This window comes from Diabrotica virgifera, chromosome 8, assembly GCF_917563875.1.
Source record: "Diabrotica virgifera virgifera chromosome 8, PGI_DIABVI_V3a".
NCBI classification, from domain to species: Eukaryota; Metazoa; Arthropoda; class Insecta; order Coleoptera; family Chrysomelidae; genus Diabrotica; species Diabrotica virgifera.
In genome coordinates this window covers 219,536,164-219,558,490 of record NC_065450.1, presented here as the reverse complement: position 1 = coordinate 219,558,490, position 22,327 = coordinate 219,536,164, and the positions used below count along the sequence as shown (strand labels likewise).

General features: G+C 34.1%; 1 protein-coding gene across 1 annotated transcript in view; it reads right to left on the bottom strand.

Annotated features, from left to right (window-relative positions):
- LOC114336293 (serine-rich adhesin for platelets-like) overlaps positions 1-20,177 on the bottom strand; it is a 45,433-nt gene extending 25,256 nt beyond the window's left edge. Inside the window, exons 1-4 of the mRNA XM_050659211.1 lie at positions 20,039-20,177; positions 18,074-18,298; positions 10,261-13,814; positions 84-234 (exon numbers count right to left, since the gene is read on the bottom strand). Of these exons, the coding sequence (XP_050515168.1) occupies positions 84-234; positions 10,261-13,814; positions 18,074-18,298; positions 20,039-20,090 (3,982 nt within the window). The 5' untranslated portion in view covers positions 20,091-20,177. The remainder of the gene's footprint in view (positions 1-83; positions 235-10,260; positions 13,815-18,073; positions 18,299-20,038) is intronic.
- Positions 20,178-22,327: the final 2,150 nt, after the last annotated feature.

Sequence of the window (22,327 nt, the reverse complement as noted above, 5' to 3'; positions counted from 1 at the left end):
AAAGTATAAGTATAAAAATATTATGTCAAAACAAACAAAGAACGAGCAGAAATATCTAAAATCCAAGAAACAAAATTACTTACTGCTTTTAATCCACAAACTTGAAAGTATTAATATGCATGCACTTATCCTCTTCATTGTTTTGTTTTGAATGAAACAGTTCTTAACGTAGTACAAGTTGAGTATGTTACTAAAATATTTGCATTGCACTTTATAGCAAACAATACGTATTATCTACTTTATAACACCAATAAACATAGAATGCTCGTTTGCCCCATATAGTTGTAACATCAAATTTCTTGAAGCTTTATCCCATTTTAAATTAATTTTTTATCTCGTATGTATCTCTGAGATTATTACTTTGGATAAGATTAATCCTTTAAATCGTCATCCTTTAAATACGTAAAAAATATATAAAAATTTACATCATCATCATCAACAGCTATTCCATCCATAGTCGAATGTAAGCCTCCCCTAGTTGTGTCCATTCATTTCTGTTTGCTGTTTTTTACACCCATTCGTGGTCAGTCATTCGCTTGACGTCATTAGTCCATTTGGTTTGAAGTCTGCCTCTACTTATCTTACTTGACCTTTAAGAATTCGCTTCGTCAACGGTTGTCTTCCATTCCTTCTATATGTTCTGCCCAGTTTCATTTTAACATGGCAATCTTCTGGATCACATCTGTTACTTTTGATTGACTTCTTATCTCTTCATTGGATTTACGACCACTGAGCTTAATGTTGAACATTCTCCGTTCAATAAGGCATTTCCTTTAATTCCTATTAAGCCAAAACGGCAAAACATCAGAAACCTTGGGTTACGAAAGGTATCCGCATATCAGTCAAGAATATGCGTTCACTTCTATACATCAAAAAATTTACTACCAATGTTTCTGTCACTGAATATATCACGAAGTACAGGACCACATATCTAAAACTTGTCAAATCAGCTAAAAAAAGCCTATTATCAAATCGTCTGGGAAGCTCTAAAAGTGTTGCAAAAGAAACCTGGTCTATAATAAACGATCTTCGAAATAAAACTCACACAGTTCAATCATTTCCCCTTCCAAATCCTGAAAGTCTAAACGATTACTTCGTTAATGTGAGTAAAAATATAACATCAACTATTTTGCCGCAACAAAATCCCATTTCCTATCTCCCTAATTCAAGAAAGGTCTCGAATTCATTATTTTTAAAACCAGTCGATAACTCTGAACTGACCCAAACAATCAATAGTATCAAAAGCAAATCATCATGTAGTACTGATGGACTATCTATAAAAATTTTCTCTAATCTCACAGAAAATGTGTTGGAAATCTTCGTCTCACTAATTAATGGTTCCTTCGAAAAAGGTAAATTTCCAGAGTGCCTAAAGACAGCCATTATTATTCCTCTTCATAAGGGTGGTGAAAAATCTAATCCCTGCAACTATAGACCTATTGCCTTACTACCGGTACTCTCCAAAATTATTGAGAGACTCATTAAAACTCGACATGTCCTTTATCGTTCATAACAACATTTTATCTCAAAATCAGTTCGGCTTTTTAATTAATAAATGTACCACTGATGCCATGTTTTCTGTACTACATGAGGTTTATCAAGTACTAAACAATAATCTTTTTACTGCCACTGTTTTCTGTGACTATGCCAAAGCTTTTGATTGTGTAAATCACGACATCTTGATTAAAAAACCAAATTTCTATGGAATTAGAGGTATTTCTATGAATTGGTTCCAATCCTACTTGAATAATAGGAAACAACTAGTTAGAGCAAATGATACTGACTCTACTCTCAAAAACATTGCATGTGGAGTACCGCAAGGTTCAGTATTGGGTCCTCTTCTGTTCCTTATCTTTATAAATGACATCACTAATTTAAAAATCGATGGGAAAATTTTTCTTTTTGCTGATGATACCAGTATCACTTGGAGCAACTCAACTATTGCATCTCTTCATGAAACTATAACTTCGGATCTACTGACGATAAAGACCTGGTCTGACTCTAATTTACTCTCTTTTAACGTAAATAAAACAGTAGCATTATCCTATAAAGGAGCTCTCCAACCTTTGCTTCTTAATAACAGCCAGATCAGTACCGTTGATTCTGTAAAATTTTTTGGTATTTTTTTAGACAGCAACCTCAAATGGTCCCTTCATATCGATTCGTTAAGTAAGAAACTCGCCTTAGCTTGCTATGCAATAAGATCTGTCTCAAGAGAACTCAATTTAGCATCTTCTAAAATAACATATTTTTAGTTGTTCGAGTCTCATCTTCGATATGGTCTTCCTTTTTGGGGTTCTAGTACAGGTGCTCAATTTGATGTAATTTTTAAATTGCAAAAAAGAGCAATAAGATATCTGTTTGGCCTCAGAAGATCTACACATTGCAGAAGTTACTTTAGAGATCACGGAATTTTAATACTTCCATCTTTATATATTCTAGAAACAGTTTGTTTAATTCGTTAACACCTTCATGTCTTTCCAGCAAGGCCCAATCATATTTACTCCACCAGAAATTCCATCTTTGATATTTATTTACCGATCCCATCCACTGAGTTAGTAAAGAAATCTATATTATATTCCACAGAAAAACTTTACAACCATCTCCCTTTACAAAAAGTTCCGTAAAATGACAAAAGCCTATCTATCTAAAAGACCATATTATTCAATAAAAGAATTTCTTAATGAATAACTAAGAAAATTGAGTTTCATACGCAGTAGCTTAAACTGTCAATTCCTAATGTTGTATTTTATTTGTTGTAAGTATGTTCAATTTGCAATTTATATAAATTTTGCAATTAATTGTTTTTGTCTTTGGTTTTATATCATATTTACTGTATATTGACGATTTATCTAATTTTAGTAAGTTGTAGTTGTTATTTGTTATTTGTTGTTGATATTATTTTTCTTTTGACTGTATGTAAGCTTTGTTCATAAAATTGTAAAAATTTTCAGTGACAATAAAGCATATTTCTATTCTATTCTATTCTATTCTCTTTCATAGCTCTCTGAGTCACTTGAAGTTTGCGGACTACGCTGTTGTTAAAAGCCTATGTTTCAGTTCCATATGTCAGACCCGGCAATACGTACTAATTGAAATTTTTTGCCTTTAAAGTACAGTCGAACATGCTTATTGGAATAGCCTTCGTGCCAAATAAAGGTATTACTATAACCGGAATATTCTAATGGTGGCTAGTAGAAACGTTTCGGGATCTCAAATTTGTATTCCTTAAAGCGAAATATTCCTGTAACCGGTATTCTAATAAGCGAGTTCGACTGTATTTGGTAAGTTTAATTTAAATACTGTTTGTAATTAACCAAATGCTGCCCATGCTAAAGAACATCTTCTATTTGAATCAGCCTTTAGATTAAGCTTTGACAGTTCGATTTTTTGTCCTAAGTATATTTATATGACTCAAATTTTTCTATATTTATAGTATATTCGTCGCCTTAGTACTATAACTTGATAACCCGAAATTACGAAATTAGTAGTTCTGGGATAAACTGGTTTAAAGATTTTAAAGATATTTGTGCTGCTACTATGATGTTGGTAAATGCGTAATTCACTCTGCAGCCAGTGGCGGCTTTTGGGGTAGGCAGGATAGGCCGGACCTACCCAATAATTTTAAGAGCTTTAAAATTGAAAAATATATATTCAAAAATTATGTATGTAAATAACTTTTAAATGTACTAAATCACTCAATACATCAGCGTCCGTTAAGACAACTTTGTTATTATATTATCACAGAAAGCATCGAATCGTATTCAGGCATTTTAAATATCATTAACAGGTCCGCTCGCACCAGGCCGACCTAGATCACATAATAGACTAGGAGCCGCTATAGGTGAAATTTCTTAATCATTTTAGGCACGACGGGACCCTATAAGTTAAATAGTAGAACCTAAAAGAAAACGTTTGAGCACTGTGCCGTCACTTTTCAGTGGCACATGCGTCGACAGTGGCGCATCAAACTTTCCACTTATGGACGGGATACATAAATTAAAAAATACCCTCCCTCATTACCAGAATTTAATTTTTTTTCATTTTTTTAAGTTCTATGTGATTAAAACATAAGATTCATCGTAATTTTAACCCACCACCCCCTTCTCCCTGCCCCCACCATCAAAAACTTTATTTTTCGATTTTATTTTTTTTTTGTGGGATGCAATCAATTTTAAAATTTCAAAAAATTCACAAGCATAGTTAAGGCTTTTATAAAACACGTCTATTTTTTATAGACCTGTAGGTTGAGTGTACATAACCTAAAAAATTTAAAAAATTTTTTTTTTTTTTGAAAAAAGTACATAACTTTTTTTTGGGGATAGCTGCAGATCTAATTTTTTCTTAGTCTTGTGTATTTTATCAAACACTATATTTCTAATTTTTTTCAGATTTTTCTGTAACGCTGGTCACCTTTAAAAATCCAAAAAACTGTTTTTTAAGGGGGTTTTGGGGGGTTTGAACGTGTTTTTCTGATTTTTAAATATTCTAAAGGACTCACTTACTTCAAGTTACATATAACGTATAAAAACAAAATTGATTTGATATATTATAAAGTCTATAAAATAGGGAAAATCCCCCAAAACCCCCCAAAAAACAGTTTTTCGGATTTTTGAAGGTGGGGAGCCTTACAGAAAAATCTGAAAAAAATTAAAAATATAGTGTTTGATAAAACACACAAAATTAAGAAAAAATTAGACCTGTAGCTATTCCTCAAAAAAAATTATACGCTTTTTTGAAAAATTTTTTTTTTTATTTTTTGAGGTTATGTACACTCTGTCTATGGGTCTATAAAAAATAGGCATGTTTTATAAAATCCTCAGCTATGCTTGTGAATTTTTTGAAATTTTAAAATTGATTGCATCCCACCAAAAAAAAAATAAAAACGAAAAATGAAGTTTTTGATGGTGGGGTAGGGGGAAGGGGGTGGTGGGTTAAAATTACGCTGAATTTTATGTGTTAATCACATAGAACTTAAAAAAATAAAAAAAAAATAATTCTGTTAGTAAGGGAGGGTAACTTTTAATTTATTTATCCCGTCCAGAAGTGGAAAGTTTGATGCGCCACTGTCGACGCATGTGCCACTGAAAAATGACGACACAGTGTTCAAACGTTTTCTTTTAGGTTCTACTATTTAAGTTATAGGGTCCCATCGTGCCTAAAATGATTAAGAAATTTCACCTATAGCGGCTCTTAGTCTATAAGATCTCCCTACAAAAAGCGTTTGAAGTTGCAAGACAATGATTTTATTTGTCGTGTTATGCTTGGTGTATTATAGGCCCGAATCGAACTGGCCTTCGCATAGCCTCGTTGCCACTTTAAACATAATTATCGAATTCTAATATCAATTTTCGTTTAAATTTTGATAAAAAAATATATAACATAATCTATAATTGTAACATATTTTTAGACAAATAACACAATTGTAAACAAGTGCACGTTTGCGCAAATGAGTTCAAAAAAATTCGTAAAATTCGAAAAAAAAATTTGTTCGATTTTCACTGTTATTAATAAGTGGTTTGGCCGATCTCGGTTGATTGTTTAAAATTTTTCTTGGAATAGTGCGATAGTTTTATAACTGATACATAAAAATGAGTTTTTCTGAGGCTTTACTAAATCTGTTAAAGTTACCTTCTAATTTTTTTTATACATAAAAATAAATTTATATTTGCATATTATGTATTACACATAGCTATATGTAATTTGCTGGCTTGGCCTACCCAAAATTTTACCCCACCAGCCGCCACTGTCTGCAGCTCTAAAATACTGTTCCTTAACTTTTTGACTACTGATCTTTTCCAATGAAAACTTGTTTTCCAATATGGAAAATAACATGAAAAACTAAAGTTATCAACTTTTAGCACTACCATAATGTTAACATTTGGTAATGTCGCATGTCGTGGTAAGTTGCATCTAAGTGAACTTTTTAACAAAACTAATATTTTAAGCACTATTTTGAAGAAAATTAGCCCTCCGCAATCAAGGTTGCCAGATCTGCTAATATTTCTCGAATTTTTGCATTAACATGAACCGAATCAACAGATAGCAATTACGTGATAGGCTCAATGGTTTCAAAAAACACGTGCTACAACTAGATAACTAGAGTTAGCTAGTTATAGTATTCAGTATATGTGGCATTCACGATTATTTCGATTAAACAATAACTTGATAACTCATCTTGTCAAGTTTTAGCAGTGAATATTACGGCCTTTGAGTTTTATCAACTTTCGACAATTATAAATAAATATTTAACCCGTTTGGAGCGAGTTATCAAGTTTTTACACACTATGGAGGAAAATAAAATACATCTTGTGAACTAGTTATTTCAAAAACGTCAATTTTAGAGTTATCAAGTTATAGTACTAAGGCGACGATATAATAAAAGGTTCAATACTCACAATCTTTATTTTGTTGTTAAATAAGACGACCGGTTTCGAGGCTTAGGTACAATTTATGCCTCATCCTCAGGCCCAGTGTAAGAGTTTGTTTATAAAAACCTTAAAAGCTAAAAGTACAAAATAGACGGTTACAAATAAATAACATAACAAACTAGGTTCCTAGAATAAGAATTAAAAATTAAAACAAGCCAACAACTAAAACATTATTATAGTGAAGTATAGACTGGATGCTATATTGTGCATATGAATAGTAGCACTATAAGATTGCATCCAATCTATGATAATAGCTATAGTGTAAAGTAGTCGTTGTAACAAGATGATTAAGATATAAGTGGTAAATAAAATAAAACTTACATAATATCAGTTATGAGAAGTTTTCCGCAAACATCAGAGGCATCGTCTGTCTTCATCCCTTCCTTAGGACACTATCTATTTTAGTGAGGATATGTTAGACGAGGGCATTTAGCACTAAAAACACCCAAATAAATAGATTTTTAAATGTAGCACCTAGAGACTTGCAGTTTCTTGCATTATGTTCAGGATGACGTCAGGAAAAATGTCTACTATTCAAAAATGGGTCGAAATGCATAATTGCACTGTAAAGTGCATAAAATGCATCCAAAATTACATGAATATAAAAAATAAAGTCAAAATCAGTATACTAAGGAACAAAATTTATTATTTGGGGGGTTTTGGGGTCACTGAATACGATTACGCCATCAGAACTGATCCCCGGATCACCTGGTGCCCAAGGTCACGGCAAGAGACGTCATCTTCTGAAGTTTTACTCATCACTCATCAATTTTTACGTCATCAAACGGATTACTCGCGGGTTTTAGGATTCGCTAAATACCAATATGGTGCCCAGGGTCGCTATTAAGGCACTTCGTCTTTTGGAGTTTCGAGGGATTTCGCCACTAAATTGATGTAAATGGACTACTCGGGGGGTTCTTGATGTGGTTAAACATAAAGATGCCATCAGGACAGACCTTAGGATCACCTGGTGCCCAAGGCCACTATAAGGGACGCCATCTTCTGGAGTTTCGAAAGCTTTCGGTATCAAATTGATGCAAACGGATTACTTACGGGTTTTGCTAAACACGAATATGCCATCAACACCGACTCCCTGTGCACCTGGAGCCCAAGCTATGTGGTTCTGATGGCATATTCGTGTTTAGCGACCTCAAAAACCCTCCAGTAATCCATTAATCCATTTGCATCAATTAAATCTGAAAACCCTCGAAACCCCAGAAGAGGACGTGCCTTAGAAGCGACCCTGGGCACCAGATACTCCGGAGGTCAATTCTGATAGCATATTCGTGTCCAGCGACCCCAAAAACCTTCCAGTAATCCATTTGCATCAATTAAACTCCTAAAACCCCCGAAACACCGAAGATGACGTGCCGTAGTAGCGACCCTGGGTACCAGGTACTCCGGAGTTCAGTTCTGATATCATATTCGTGTTTACCGACCCCAAAAAACCCGTGAGTAATCCGTTTGTTTACATCAATTTAATGCCGAAAACACTCAAAATTCCAGAAAATTACGTGCCTTAGTAGCGATCCTGGGCACCAAGTACTCCGGAATTCAATTCTGATGGCATATTCATGTTTAGCGACCCCAGAAACCCGTAAGTAATCCGTTTGCATCAATATATTACCGAAAGCACTCGAAAGTCCAGAAGATGACGTCCCTTGCAGTGACGTTGGGCACCAGGTAATCCGTTGGTCTATTTTGATGGCATATTCGTGTTTGGCGACCTCAAAAACCTCCGAGTAATCCGTTTGCACCAATTTAATACCCAAAGCCCTTGAAAGTCCAGAAGATGACGTCCCTTGCAGTGACCTTATGCACCAGGTGATCCAGAGGTCCGTTCTGATGGCATATTCGTGTTTAACCACCTCAAAAAACCCTCCTATTAGTCCAGTTGCATCAATTTAGTACCGAAATCCCTCGAAACACCACAAGATGACGTGCCTTAGTAGTGACTATGGGCACCAGGTACTCCGGAGGTCAATTCTGATGGCATATTAGTACTTAGTGACCCCTAAAACCAGTGAGTAATCCGTTTGCATCGATTTAATGCCGAAAATCATCGAAACTCCAGATGATGACGTCTCTTGCACTGACCTTGAGCACCAGGTGATCCGGGGGTCAGTTCTGATTGCGTAATCCTATTCAGGGACCCCAAAAATGATAAATTTTGTTCCTTAGTATACTGATATTGACTCTATTTTTATATTTATGCAATTTTGGATGCATTTTATGCATTTTACAGTGCAATTATGCATTTCCACCCATTTTTGAATAGTAGACTTTTTTCCTGACGTCATCCTGAACATAATGCAAAAAACTGCAAGTCTAAGTGCTGTATTTAAAAATTTATTTATTTCGTGCTATATGCCCTCGTCTATGTGTTGTGTTTTATTTATACATATACATATAATATGTGTTTTTAATATTCTGTGTGTGTTATATTTTGATGTAGATTTTATATATAGATATATTATGTGTGTTTTTTAATATTCTGTGTTGTTCTGAAGCTATTTCCTTATGGCATCTTTGTAATCAACTATTCTAAATGGGAAATAAGCCACAACTTAACTAAAAAATGATTTTATTAACGTTTCGACGTCCAAATCGGATATCGTTGTCAAAATACAAAATATTCATAAATTAAACAAAAATGTTGTTGCTTAGTAAAAAATTCTTCTAATAATTTATTTAATCTAACTCATCACAGGTTTTTTCCTGGTCTTCCCTCGTGATTTACTATGAAATCTCTAACACGACATTTTTACTGTCACCGTTTCATGTGGTTGTCTTTTTAAAGACAGATCACATGCTATTATTTTTTTGTGACGGATATTCTTGAGTTGGGGTTGATTTCATGTAATCGAATGAACTATCTTTCAGTAAAGTCGTATCAGGAACGCAACCCATAAATATTGACAATATCATTTTAAAGTCCTCTACTTTAAAATGTTATAATATCTGTCTCAATTGCCGATATAAATGAGTCAGATTAAACAAATTATTAGAAGAATTTTTTACTAAGCAACAACACTTTTGTTTAATTTATTAATATGTATTTTGTATTTTGACAACGACATCCGATTTGTTATTTGTTATTTGTTTTTTTTTTGTTAAGTTGTGTCTTATTTTTCATTTAGAATAGTTAATATTCTGTGTGTGATATTTTGTTGTAATTAAGCTCTTAGATAGAAACTGTGCAATTGTTACTTAGGTGTCTTGTTACTAATTCTTAAACATTAGAGTCTTATTATATTATAGAGATCTTATAGTCTAATTATAGAGAACTGTTGAGTCTACCTTTGGATTAAGGGGTCGTGAGTTCGAATCTCAGGTGGGTAGGAAATTTTTCATTTATTAAAAATGAATGAATGAAAATAGTTTCTATTCTTGTGCTATCGTTACTCAACGAAGGGGCCGCAGGCGTTCGGATACAATTACCGTCTCTTTGTAAAGCCAATGAAGTCGACTTTTCAAAGTAACAAGACATTTACTCAACACACTCACTACACACTATAATATGTATAGGATTACAAAATCAAATGTACCATGCCAATGGCCATTAGTTTTAGCTACAAAAATGACAGTCATTCCATATTCGCACTTAATTTTTGTGTATATCTACGTGGTAAATGCTTATATAATATTGGTCTTGGTCGATTCCAATAGTTATCTATCAACTTCATTTCTTTATGTAAAAATAAAATTTTATTTACAAAAATAATTTAAAAACTTTCGAAGTTTTATTCGAATGCACTTGACATTCACATTCATTAAAATAGTGCATAAATACAATACAATCGAAAATTTTTAAATTTAATTTAACTTAGATTAAGATGTAATTTAAAATCACAATTACAAATGTAGCCATCAAATACTTAGTGCCTGCAAACAAATCTGCAGCTGAACTTTTTGGTATTGGCTCGGCTGTTGTTGAATCAGTTTTTGAATCAGTTGTTGTAAAAGTTGTTGGATATGTTGTTGTCTCAAGTGTTGAATCAGTTGTTGTAACAGTTGTTGACGCAGTTGTTAAATCAGTTATTGAATCAGTTGTTGAATCAGTTGTCGAATAAGTTGTTGAATCAATTGTTGAATCAGTTGTTGAATCAGTTGTTGAATCAGTTGTTGAACCACTTGTTGAATCAGTCGTTGAATCAGTTGTTGTCACAGGTGTTGAATCAGTTGTTGAATCAGTTGTTGTCTCAGGTGTTGGATCAGTTGTTGAGTCAGTTGCAGTCTCAGGTGTTAAATAAGCTGTAGAACCGGTTGTTGAATCAGTTGTAGAATCAGTTTTTGAATCAGTTGTTGAATCAGTTGTTGAATAAGTTGTTGAATCAGTGGTTGAATTCGTTATTGTCTCAGGTGTTGAGTCAGTTATTGAACCAGTTGTTGAATCAGTTGTTGTCTTAGGGGTTGAATCAGTTGCTGAAACGGCTGTTGAATCAGTAGTTGTCACTGGTGTTGAATTAGCTGTTGAACCAGTTGTTGAATCAGTTGTTAAATCAGTCGTTGAACCAGTTGTTGAATCAGTCGTTGAACCAGTTGTTGATTCAATTGTAGTCTCAGGTGTTGAATCAGTTGTTGTACCAGTTGTTGAATCAGTTGCTGTCTCAGGGGTTAAATCAGCCGTCGAACCGGTTGTTGAATCAGTTGTTGTCTCAGGTGTAAAATCAGCAGTGGAACTGTTTGTTGAATCAGTTGTTGAACCAGTTGTTGAATCAGTTATTGTCTCACGGGTTGAATCAGATGTTGTACCAGTTGTTGAATCAGTTGTTGTCTCAAATGTTAAATCAATTGTTGTACCAGTTGCGGAATCAGCTGTTGTCTCAGATGTTAAATCATCAGTTGAACCGGTTGTTGAATCAGTTGCTGTCTCAGCAGTTGTGTCAGTTGTTGAACTAGTTGTTGTCTCAGGTGTTAAATCAGTAGTTGAACCAGATGTTGAACCAGTTGTTGAACCAGTTATTGAATTAGTTGTTGTCTCTGGTGTTAAATCAGCTGTTGAACCAGTTGTTGAATCAATTGTAGAATCAGTTGTTGAATCAGTTGTTGAACCAGATGTTGAATCAATTGTTGAATCAGTCGTTGAACCAGTTGTTAATTCAGTTGTAGTCTCAGGTGTTGAATCAGTTGTTGTACCAGTTGTTGAATCAGTTGTTGCCTTAGGTGTTAAATCAGCAGTTGAACCGGTTGTTGGACCAGTTGTTGTCTCAGGTGTAAAATCAGCAGTAGAATAATTGTTTGTTGAATCAGTTGTTGAACCGGTTGTTGAATCTGTTATTGTCTCAGGGGTTGAATCAGATGTACCAGTTCTGGAATCAGTTGTTGAACCAGTTGTTGAATCATTTGTTGTCTCAGGTGTTAAATCAATTGTTGTACCAGTTGTGGAATCAGCTGTTGTCTCAGGTGTTAAATCATCATTTGAACCGGTTGTTGAATCAGATGCTGTCTCAGCAGTTGTGTCAGTTGTTGAACTAGTTGTTGCTACAGGTGTTAAATCAGTTGTTGATCCAGTCATTGAATCAGTTGTTGAATAAACTGTTGTTTCAGGTGTTAAATCAGCTGTTGAACCAGTTGTTGAGTCAGTTGTAGAATAAGTTGTTGAATCAGTTTTTGAACCAGTTGTTGAATCAGTTGTTGAATCAGTTGTTAAATCAGTTGTTAAATCAGTTGTTGAATCAGTCGTTACATCATTTGTTGAACCAGTTGTTGAATCAGTTGTTAAATCAGTTGTTGAATCAGTTTTTGTCTCAGGTGTTAAATCAGCAGTTGAATCAGTTGTTGTTCCAGTTGTTGCCTCGGGTGTTAAATCAGCAGTTGATCCGGTTGTTGAATCTGTTGTTGAATCAGTTGTTATCTCAGGTGTTGAATCAGTTGTTAAACCAGTTGTTGTTTCAGGTGATATTTTAGTTGTTGAACCAGTAGTTGAATCAGTTGATGAATCAGTTGTTGAATCAGTTGTTGAATCAGTTGTAACCTCCGGTATTAAGTCAGTTGTTGATCCAGTTATTGAATCAGTTGTTGAATCAACTGTAGTCTCAGATGTTAAATCAGCTGCTGAACCGGTTGTTGAATCAATTGTAGAATCTGTTGTTGAATCAGGTGTTGAATCAGTTGTTGAATCAGTAGTTGAATCAGTTGTTGAATCAGTTTTTGTCTCAGGTGGTAAATCAGCTGTTGAACCAGTTGTTGAATCAATTGTTGAATCATTTGTTGTCTTAGGTGTTGAGCCAGTTATTGAACCCGTTGTTGAATCAGTTGTTGAATTAGTTGTTGCCTCAGGTGTTGAATCAGTTGTTGTCTTAGGGGTTGAATCAGTTGCTGAACCAGTTGTTGAATCATTTGTTGTCTGAGGTGTTAAATCAGCTGTTGAACCAGTTGTTGAATCAGTTGTGTTCTCCGGTGTTGAATCAGTTGTCGAACCAGTTGTTGTCTCAGGTGTTGGATCAGTTGTTGAACCAGTTGTTGAATCAATTGTTGAATCAGTCGTTAAACTAGTTGTTGTATCAATTGTTGTATCAGTTGTGGAATCAGTTGTTGAATCAACTGTAGTCTCAGGTGTTAAATCAGCTGTTGAACCGGTTGTTGAATCAGTTGTAGAATCTGTTGTTGAATCAGGTGTTGAATCAGGTGTTGAATCAGTTGTTGAATCAGTAGTTGAATCAGTTGTTGAATCAGTTTTTGTCTCAGGTGGTAAATCAGCTGTTGAACCAGTTGTTGAATCAATTGTTGAATCATTTGTTGTCTCAGGTGTTGAGCCTGTTATTGAACCCGTTATTGAATCAGTTGTTGAATTAGTTGTTGCCTCAGGTGTTGAATCAGTTGTTGTCTTAGGGGTTGAATCAGTTGCTGAACCAGTTGTTGAATCATTTGTTGTCTGAGGTGTTAAATCAGCTGTTGAACCAGTTGTTGAATCAGTTGTTTTCTCCGGTGTTGAATAAGTTATTGAACCAGTTGTTGTCTCAGGTGTTGGATCAGTTGTTGAACCAGTTGTTGTATAAGTTGTTGAATCAGTCGTTAAACTAGTTGTTGTATCAGTTGTTGTATCAGTTGTGGAATTTATTGTTGCCTCAGGTGTTAAATTAGTTGTTGAATCAGTTGTTTTCTCAGGTGTTAAATCAGTTGTTGAAGCAGCTGTTGTCTCAGGTGTTGGATAAGTTGTTGAACCAGTTATTGAATCAGTTGTTGAACCAGTTGATGAACCATATGGTGGATAAGTTGGATCACATGGACAACATGTTGGTGGTGTAGATGGTGGATTAGTTGGATTAGCTGAAGAATCCATAGGTGAAGCAGATGATGAATCGGCTTCTATGTCGGGTGGATTAGTTATGGTTTTGAAATCATCCTTTTTAGTCTCATTATTGCAATCCTCTGTTAATGCTAAAAGAGTATATAATAAATTAATAGTGTAATAAACAAATAAATATAACAAACTAGACAATGAGAAACAAAGAAAAAAATGGAATGAGATCAAACGTAACAACTGTTATATACCGTTTAAATCTTGCTTGAAAACTAATATGCATTAATAACATTGAAATGTTCTAACTTTATTTATTTTATTAAATTCTATTTATTTATTCTATTAATTTAGTTTGCTTGAATTGACGCAGCAAATTTTCAAGAATTTCATATCGAGTAGTGGGTTAGTTTCGATGTGTTTGCGATATATTTAATAATATCTATCCACGTCAACGATTGAACAGTCACAGAAATCTTATAACAAAACTAGAGATCCAGAACAAGAAAAAAAACCAATCGGAGAAACTATTCTGTCTCATATAAAGAGCAGGACAAACAAAATCAGCAGGTTCTAAGGGAAAAAAATTGTCTATATTTAACATCGCAACCATATTACCAAACGCTAAATCAAAAGTTGAAATGGAAAATCAAGGAGTATAATTACAAGATCCCGTATGAGACAAATCGTATATCGGACAAACCAATCGAACAATATAAGTTTAATAAACTAAGACATAAAATATTCTTAAATGGAAAAACGATGATAGCTAACATTGAAAAATTAAACTTTTATAAAAAAAAGATCCCTACATCTCAGGGTGGAAGGGATAAAAATTATATATATAAACAAAGAACTTGACAAGCATTGTCATCCTACTAAATGAAGAAAATATGTAGCAAATCCATTAGCAGAATGCACCAGTCTTTGGTTGAGAATACTTAAAGAAGAAGTGAAGAATAAAAACATACCAACAATAGAGGATACGAAATTGTGAAGCCCAAATCTCTATCACAAAATACATAAAAACACAATTTACAACTTTTTTACCCCAAAAACTCATTATTACGAACACTTCCAAACATAGGATCACATAACACATAAATATACAGAGTGAGTTTTATGTATGGAAACACTCAATTATCTCGAAAACGGCTTGCACGATTTTTATAGATTTTTCTAATGCGGTCGATATTATAGTTCTAATTACATTGTTGTCAGATTTTCTGTTTTTCTGGAACTCTAATGAACTTCCTTATTTCAAATGAAATACCCTGCATATTTTTTGCGTTTTGAAGTCCATAAGTAATACTGATTATTTTTCATGTTATATTTCCTATACCTAAATGCCATAATTTTGGAGTTATTGCTACATTTATTAAAAAAAAATTTAAACAAATTATAAAAATCAATTTTTTCGGTCCAGGTAGACATTATTTTAGGTTCTTTAGATCATTGGGAACAAAAAGTCTTTTTTAATGTTTCTGTAAAGTTAATCGCTTTCGTGTAATAAACAATTTAAAACTGAAAAAAAAATCGAATAATGACGATTTTCAAGGTTCAAAAACACAAGTAAAAATATAATTTTTGAAATTACAAAGTACCTAAATTCAAGTACAACTTTTCTTCTAATAGCTCGCCATAAGATTTTTGGCTCATTTGGCTCATATTCTAAAACATTGCTTTTTAATTTTTAATGAAGTGCATATTATGAGAGGACGGGCGATCAGACTGCATTAACAACTAAAAATTAAAATGAAACAAACTCAAATTACTTATCGGTAGCTGAAAAAATAAGGCTTGAGCTTGAATTTGGGTACTTCGCTGTTTCAAAAATAATATTGTTAATTTGTGTTCTTGAACCTTAAAAATCGTCATTATTCGTTTTTTTTTTCAGTTTTAAATTGTTTGTAACTCGGAAATGATTAATTTTAGAGAAAAATTACAAAAGATTTTTTTTGTTCCCAAAACCGACCGTATTAGAAAACTCCTATCTACCAAAATCCATAATAATCGTGCAATCCGTTTTTGAGATAATTGAGTATTTCCATACATAAAACTCACTCTATATTACACGGATACAGAGAATAAGCAGGCAAGAGGCCCGTAACATGAGTAACATGATAAAGTGTAAGGATCAAGGATCCATATAAAAAATAGAGGATATAAATGCAATGTTAACATCACGATGACTGCTTAAATGCTGCCGAATTACCAAAAGAATGGAAATTATCTATCACGTCAACCATCCACAAAAAGGGCAGCAAGGATCAGTGCGACAATTACAGAGGAATTGCGGTAATCAGCACAATAAGTAGGATGTATGGGAAACTAATTAGGAATAAAATAGAAAATAACTATAGAGATTACGAAGCAGAGGAGCAAGCTGTCTTTAAAACTGGGCGGTCCACAATAGATCACCTGTACTCTATTATTGAGAAAAAATCAGCCATCAATAAAGAGGTTCACCTGTACGTAGACTTACAGAAAGGATATGGCAGTATGCCCCTCAGCAAACTATGGTCAACTCTACAGCAAACCAACATTATACGTGGTCTTTCAAATCAATCCAAAGTCTGTATAATGGAACGACGTGAAAAAATGAAAACTGGATCAATGATGTCTGAAAGATTTAAAGTCACAGAAGCAATGTTGCTGTACTTTGCCTATTAAAAATCTACTTGGAACAAGCACTCAAGTTGTGGACAAGAAAATGTAATGGCATGGAAATACCTCTCAATGAGGGAATACCTCTCAAGTACCTGGACATGAAGATAAATCAAGATAAATCATCATATGCACGATGAAAGGTTTTCTGTGGGACTAAACAATATCTAAAGCGAACAAACAGCTCAGATACTCGTACAATACCATACTTAAAAGTATAATCACATATGGCAATAAAGTTTGGCCACTGAAACAAAGAACAGAGAAAATGTTACTAGTAACAGAAATGAGCTTCTGGAGAAGAGCAGCAGGCAAATCAAGAAGAGATCAGATATCAAACGAGAAAAATTGAGAAATGATGGGAGTCACACCTACAATAATTGACGACATAAAAACAAAACAACTAATGTGGTACGGCTATGTACAGAGAATGCCTGATGACAGGATACCACAAGGGAGAAGGAAAGGGGGAAGGTCAAGAAGAAGCTGGAGGGAGGGAATTGAAAAAGAACTAGAGGAAAGAGAAATCCCTCCAGGTCTATGGTTAAACAGAGAAGAATGGCGGTTAGGAGTTGGAAGGCGTCGGAGAACGCTGTAAACCAATAATATTGGTAGTAGTAGTACCTAGTAGTGATGTTGATTATAGTTACTTTCGAGTATTCGTTACAAATCGTTACTTTTTTTATAAAGTAATTATTTACAGTATTCGTTAATTTGATTGCTATGATTACTTTTGTTACTTTTGTATTTGGGTACCGGTAAGCATATCTAGAATCGTATTTCTCAGTAGGTAGCTATGTTGTATAGGTATTCCGATATAACAACGACCTGCACCGATCTGTTTAAGAAATAAGAATGATTTGATTACTTTTGTTACTTTTGTATTTGAGTACCGATATTCATATCGAGAATCGTATTTCTCAGTATGTAGGTATTTTGTATAGGTATTCCGATATAACAACGACCTTCACCGATCTGTTTAAGGGATAAAAATGATTTGATTACTATGATTTACTTTTGTTACTTTTGTATTTGAGTACCGATAATCATATCGAGAATCGTATTTCTCAGTAGGTACCTAGGTATTTTGTGTAGGTATTCCGATATAACAACGACCTTCACCAATCTGTTTAAGGGATAAAAATGAATTGATTCCTATGATTACTTTTGTTACTTTTGTATTTGAGTACCCGTAATCATATCGAGAATCATATTTCTCAGTAGGTAGGTTTGTATAGGTATTCCGATATAACAACGACCTTCACCAATCTGTTTAAGGGATCAAAATGATTTGATTACTATGATTACTTTTGTTACTTTTGCATTTGAGTACCGGTAATCATATCGAGAATCATATTTCTCAGTAGGTAGGTTTGTATAGGTATTCCGATATAACAACAACCTTCACCAATCTGTTTAAGGGATAAAAATGATTTGATTACCTACGATGATTACTTTTGTTACTTTTGCATTTGAGTAATCGAAGTAATCAGAGTAATCAGAGTAATCAAAGTAATCAAAGTAGATACAATAGTCGTTACTAGCTCTGATACGATTGGCACGAAGTAACGAAGTAATCAGAGTAATCAAAGTAACGATTTGCCTCTCTGTATAGTAATCGTTACTTTCGGTATTCGTAAGTAACGAGTACTTTGTAACGAATAGTTACTTTTTCAACATCACTAGTACCTATTAATAGTAGAATTTAATCAATATTTTAAAATATCGTTACCTTTACATTCTTGTTGAAGTGAAGAGTACTTTTCTATTAGCTTTTTATGTTTTTCTTGTAATTTTTTATATTTCTCCTTGAAATCTCTAGCGACAGTATTAGGTTGTTTAGTTTCTTTTGGTTCTGCAGTAGTTCCTAACTTGCTTATAGCTGCTTGTTTAAAAACAAATTTAGAGGGAACTGAGGTGTTTATGATGGCTGCACTGGCAGAGTTGGGACCATTCCCTAGAAATTAAATGTAGGATAGAGAAAGCAAGATCTGCATTTCAAAAAACGGCTAAGCTAATCAAATCTCATAATTTATTAATACCCATAAAAATCAGGTTACTACGATGTTATGTCTTTCCTATACTGTTGTACGGAGTTGAGTCGTGGACTTTCACAGACGACACCTCCAATAACATTGAATCTTTGGAAATGTGGCTTTATCGTTGATTCCTGAAGATGTTTCGTATGGACCACGTTACTAATCGGGGTGTTTTATTAAGAAATCAAAAAGAAAAAGAGCTGTCAAGCACAATGAAAACAGCAAAAAATGGCTAACTTATAAACAATATTAGATATGCAGACGATACAGCACTGCTGGCAGATACTGCGCAGGGGCTTCAAAGAATGGTGGATAATGTTGTAGAAACATGTAACAAATACGGCCTAAAACTAAATTGTAAGAAGACAAAAATAATGATCATTAGTAAGAACACTAACATAAACGCCCAAATTACAATAAGCGGTACACCGTTAAAGGAGTGGAGAAAATATTCTATTTAGGCTGCAATAGTATGGATACTTGGGATCATAGCTACGAAATAAAAGCTCATATTATTGAAAAAGCCAGAAGCTCTAAGGGTCTTTGAAAAAATATATGCAACTTATCTGTAAGTATCAATATATGCATAAGAATTCTTAGATGTTACGTCTTTAGTATCCTCCTCTATGGGGCAAAAAGCTGGAGTCTTACAGAAGATGCAATAAAACGATTAAAGACATTTGAAATGTGGTGCTACTACTGACGTATGTTGAGGGTCTCATATATACACCACACAACTAACATAACTATTCTCCAGAGGCTAAGAAAAGACCCGTAAAAAGTTGTGCTCACTACGGAGAGCAATGGATTGTATCCTCGCTCCGACCCTTGGCTCCCTGGTATTTATGTATATTCGTTATATTCGTAAATTCTCGTATTTAAAATAATGTATTTATTTTACATAGCGATCGATAATATAGTTTCGATCGCTATGTAAAATAAACACATTATTTTAAATGCGAGGATTAACGAATATAAATACCAGGGAGCAAGGGTCGGAGCGAGGATACAATCCATTGCTCTCCGTAGTGAGCAAACCCTAAATACAGTAAAACCTGCCATATCCGGATCAATGTGGCGACAGACCAATCCGGATATGAAAAAATCCGGATATCAAGACCACTACTTCTTTTATAGTCTCTGAAACGTTTTCTCCTTCATACATTCCAGTAATCAACGCCGTCAATAACTTTCGTCGATAGACACGTTTTATAGATTCTATAATACATTATTTCGCCATCTTTTAGTTCTTCTTTTAGTGCATTGTCCAACAGCAGGACTGCCTTTCTCGGTAGATTTCGGTAGATCCGGACGGCGCAGAACCGTCCGGATATGGGGAGGTCCGGATATGACAGGTCCGGATATGGCAGGTTCTACTGTAATAGAATACTGGCTTACTTTGGCCATATTATGCATAACAGTAAATACCGACTCCTACAGTTGATTCCACAATGCAACATTGAGAGTAAGAAAGGGCCTGTACGTAAAAGTATATCCGGGTTGGCCAATATTAGGAAGTGGACTGGTCTAACGTTAACTGATCTATTTCGAGGTGATGTTGATAGAATAAGATAAGATGAGTCAATGTGCTCCCAATATCACTAGAAGAGCCGGCTTTCCTAAATTATTGTATATTAATAACTATTTCCGTTACTTACCATTGATAACACAGATAGACACAATTAAAAAACATACACCTGTTAACTTCATTTTTGCCTTGTGGCTTGTAATAATAGTTTCCAATAGACAATACCAGTTAATGAAATATTTACCTAGCAATTTATAACAATATTTTTTATCTATTTTATCATACTAATAATAATACAGTTTTCCTAGCAAGATTAGTGCTTGATAGACTTCAATTTATTATAGCAATAAATAAAATAGATCCCACTGCTGTACCTACCTTGAAGTACCATTATTAAATTTAGAAAAGAGTATAGGAATGCCGTCTGACTTGCAAGCATTAATGCAAATAATAGATTTATAAAAAATTCTGCTAACTCCCAACAAGCTATGTGAAAACTTACTAATGGTAACAGACATAAAAACAAGTAATTGGATTTCGTTAGTCCTAGGTTTTCACCTAAAATGATCTAAAGTAGAACCGGAAGTCGATATTTGAACTCTTCGTGTAACTTTGTATCGATTGATATACCATTTCGCTAATTTTCAGTCATTTTTACTAAATTTCGGTTATATCTCGTATTATAATTGTTTAAACGAGAATTACTTCAAAACCGGAACTAAAGATTCAAACTAGACTTTATTTCTGCGACTGTAGTATGAGACTTCGGGTTAGAACTTTTTAACCGGAAATGATATAAAAACCAAAATAATACCTTTGTTCTCATGTTGATAGGGCACGGCGAATAATATATCGCTTATACTATTACGATGACTTTAAAATGGTACTTCCGGTTGCAACTCTAAAACTGGAAGTCGGCGGTCAAGTTTCTAATCTTTATTCCCATCCTTGGGTAATTTGTCATCTATCGGAGTTATATTATTTACATTCTCAGACGGACTGACCGACGGAAGTATATATTTGTTCTTGTCTTGATAAGGCGCGTCGAATAATATATCGCTTGTACTATTCCGGCGACTCTAAAACAGTACTTCCAACACCGGAACAGCATTTCTAAAACCGAAAGTTCTAGGTCAAATTTGTCACCCTTAGTACTATCCTTGGGTTATAAAAAGCTTTCATTTGGTAACTCAATTGTCATTCTACCTGTTATAATGAAGGAGGAGTTGCTCATCTTATTAAAATTTTAAAAACGAATTTAGTCGCAACATAGGGGGGTCTTGTGGACACTTTTAGTTCGCCGCGATTTGATGGTGGTATTATAGGTTTTTTGGGTCGCTGAATCCAATGTAAGTGCTTTGGAAGCTCAAATGTGGTGCGTTTAATTGTTGTTAACAAATTATGGTAAAATTAGGTGTTTTTCAGGAATTATTAGGAGCCCTCTAAATAAATTGATAGTGTTAAGGTCTTCTCTGGTGTATTTTTGGTCGCTGAATCGAATATGACTAGTCGCGATTACTCAAATATGTTCTTATTTTGTTAATAACAAAATAATAGTTTATTCGTCGAAAAGCTCGAAATGCTCGAATGGCGCTATCTATAGCAAATTTGTATTCTTTTTCATAGTATTTTTATACGCTAAATCGATTGCCGCTAGGCGTGATAGCTTAAACCACGTTCCGACTTTGTTATTAATAAATTGTTGCAAAAAAAAAACAGTTTTTAGTACGTTCACTCACGGTTTTTGCTTTAAATTAAAAAAACACTTTGATTGACATGAAATTTGGCATACACGTAGCTAACATGTCAAACAAAACAAGTGATATTGTGCCGATGTCTGCTTTTACCCTGGGGATGAGTTTCACCCCTTTTCGTGGGTGAAAAAAGAAACCTTTAAATAAGTCCGGAAGTGGATAAACTGATTAATTCTAAGCAACTTTTGCTCTATACAGTTTTTTCACTAAGTCAATACTTTTCTAGTTACTTGTTTTTTTTTTTGTAGAAAAATGAACATATTCACTCGCAAATAACTCGAAAAGTATTGACTTAGTAAAAAGACTGTATAGAACAAACGTTGCTTAGAATTAACCAGTTTATCCAATTCCGTACTTATTTTAAAGGTTTCTTCTTTCGTTCTTTCACCCGCGAAACGGGGTAAAACTCGCACTCAGGGTAGAAGCACACATCGGCACAATATTACTTGTTTTGTTTGACATGTTAGCTACGTGCATGCCAAATTTCATATCATTCCAAGTGGTTTTTTTTAAATTTAGAGCAAAAACCGTGAGTAAACGTACTATAAACCGTTTTTAAAACTATAAATCGATTTAGCGTATAAAAATACTATGAAAAAAACTACAAATTTGCTGTAGATAGCTTCGAGATTTTCGGAGAATAAACAATTATTTTGTTGAATGAA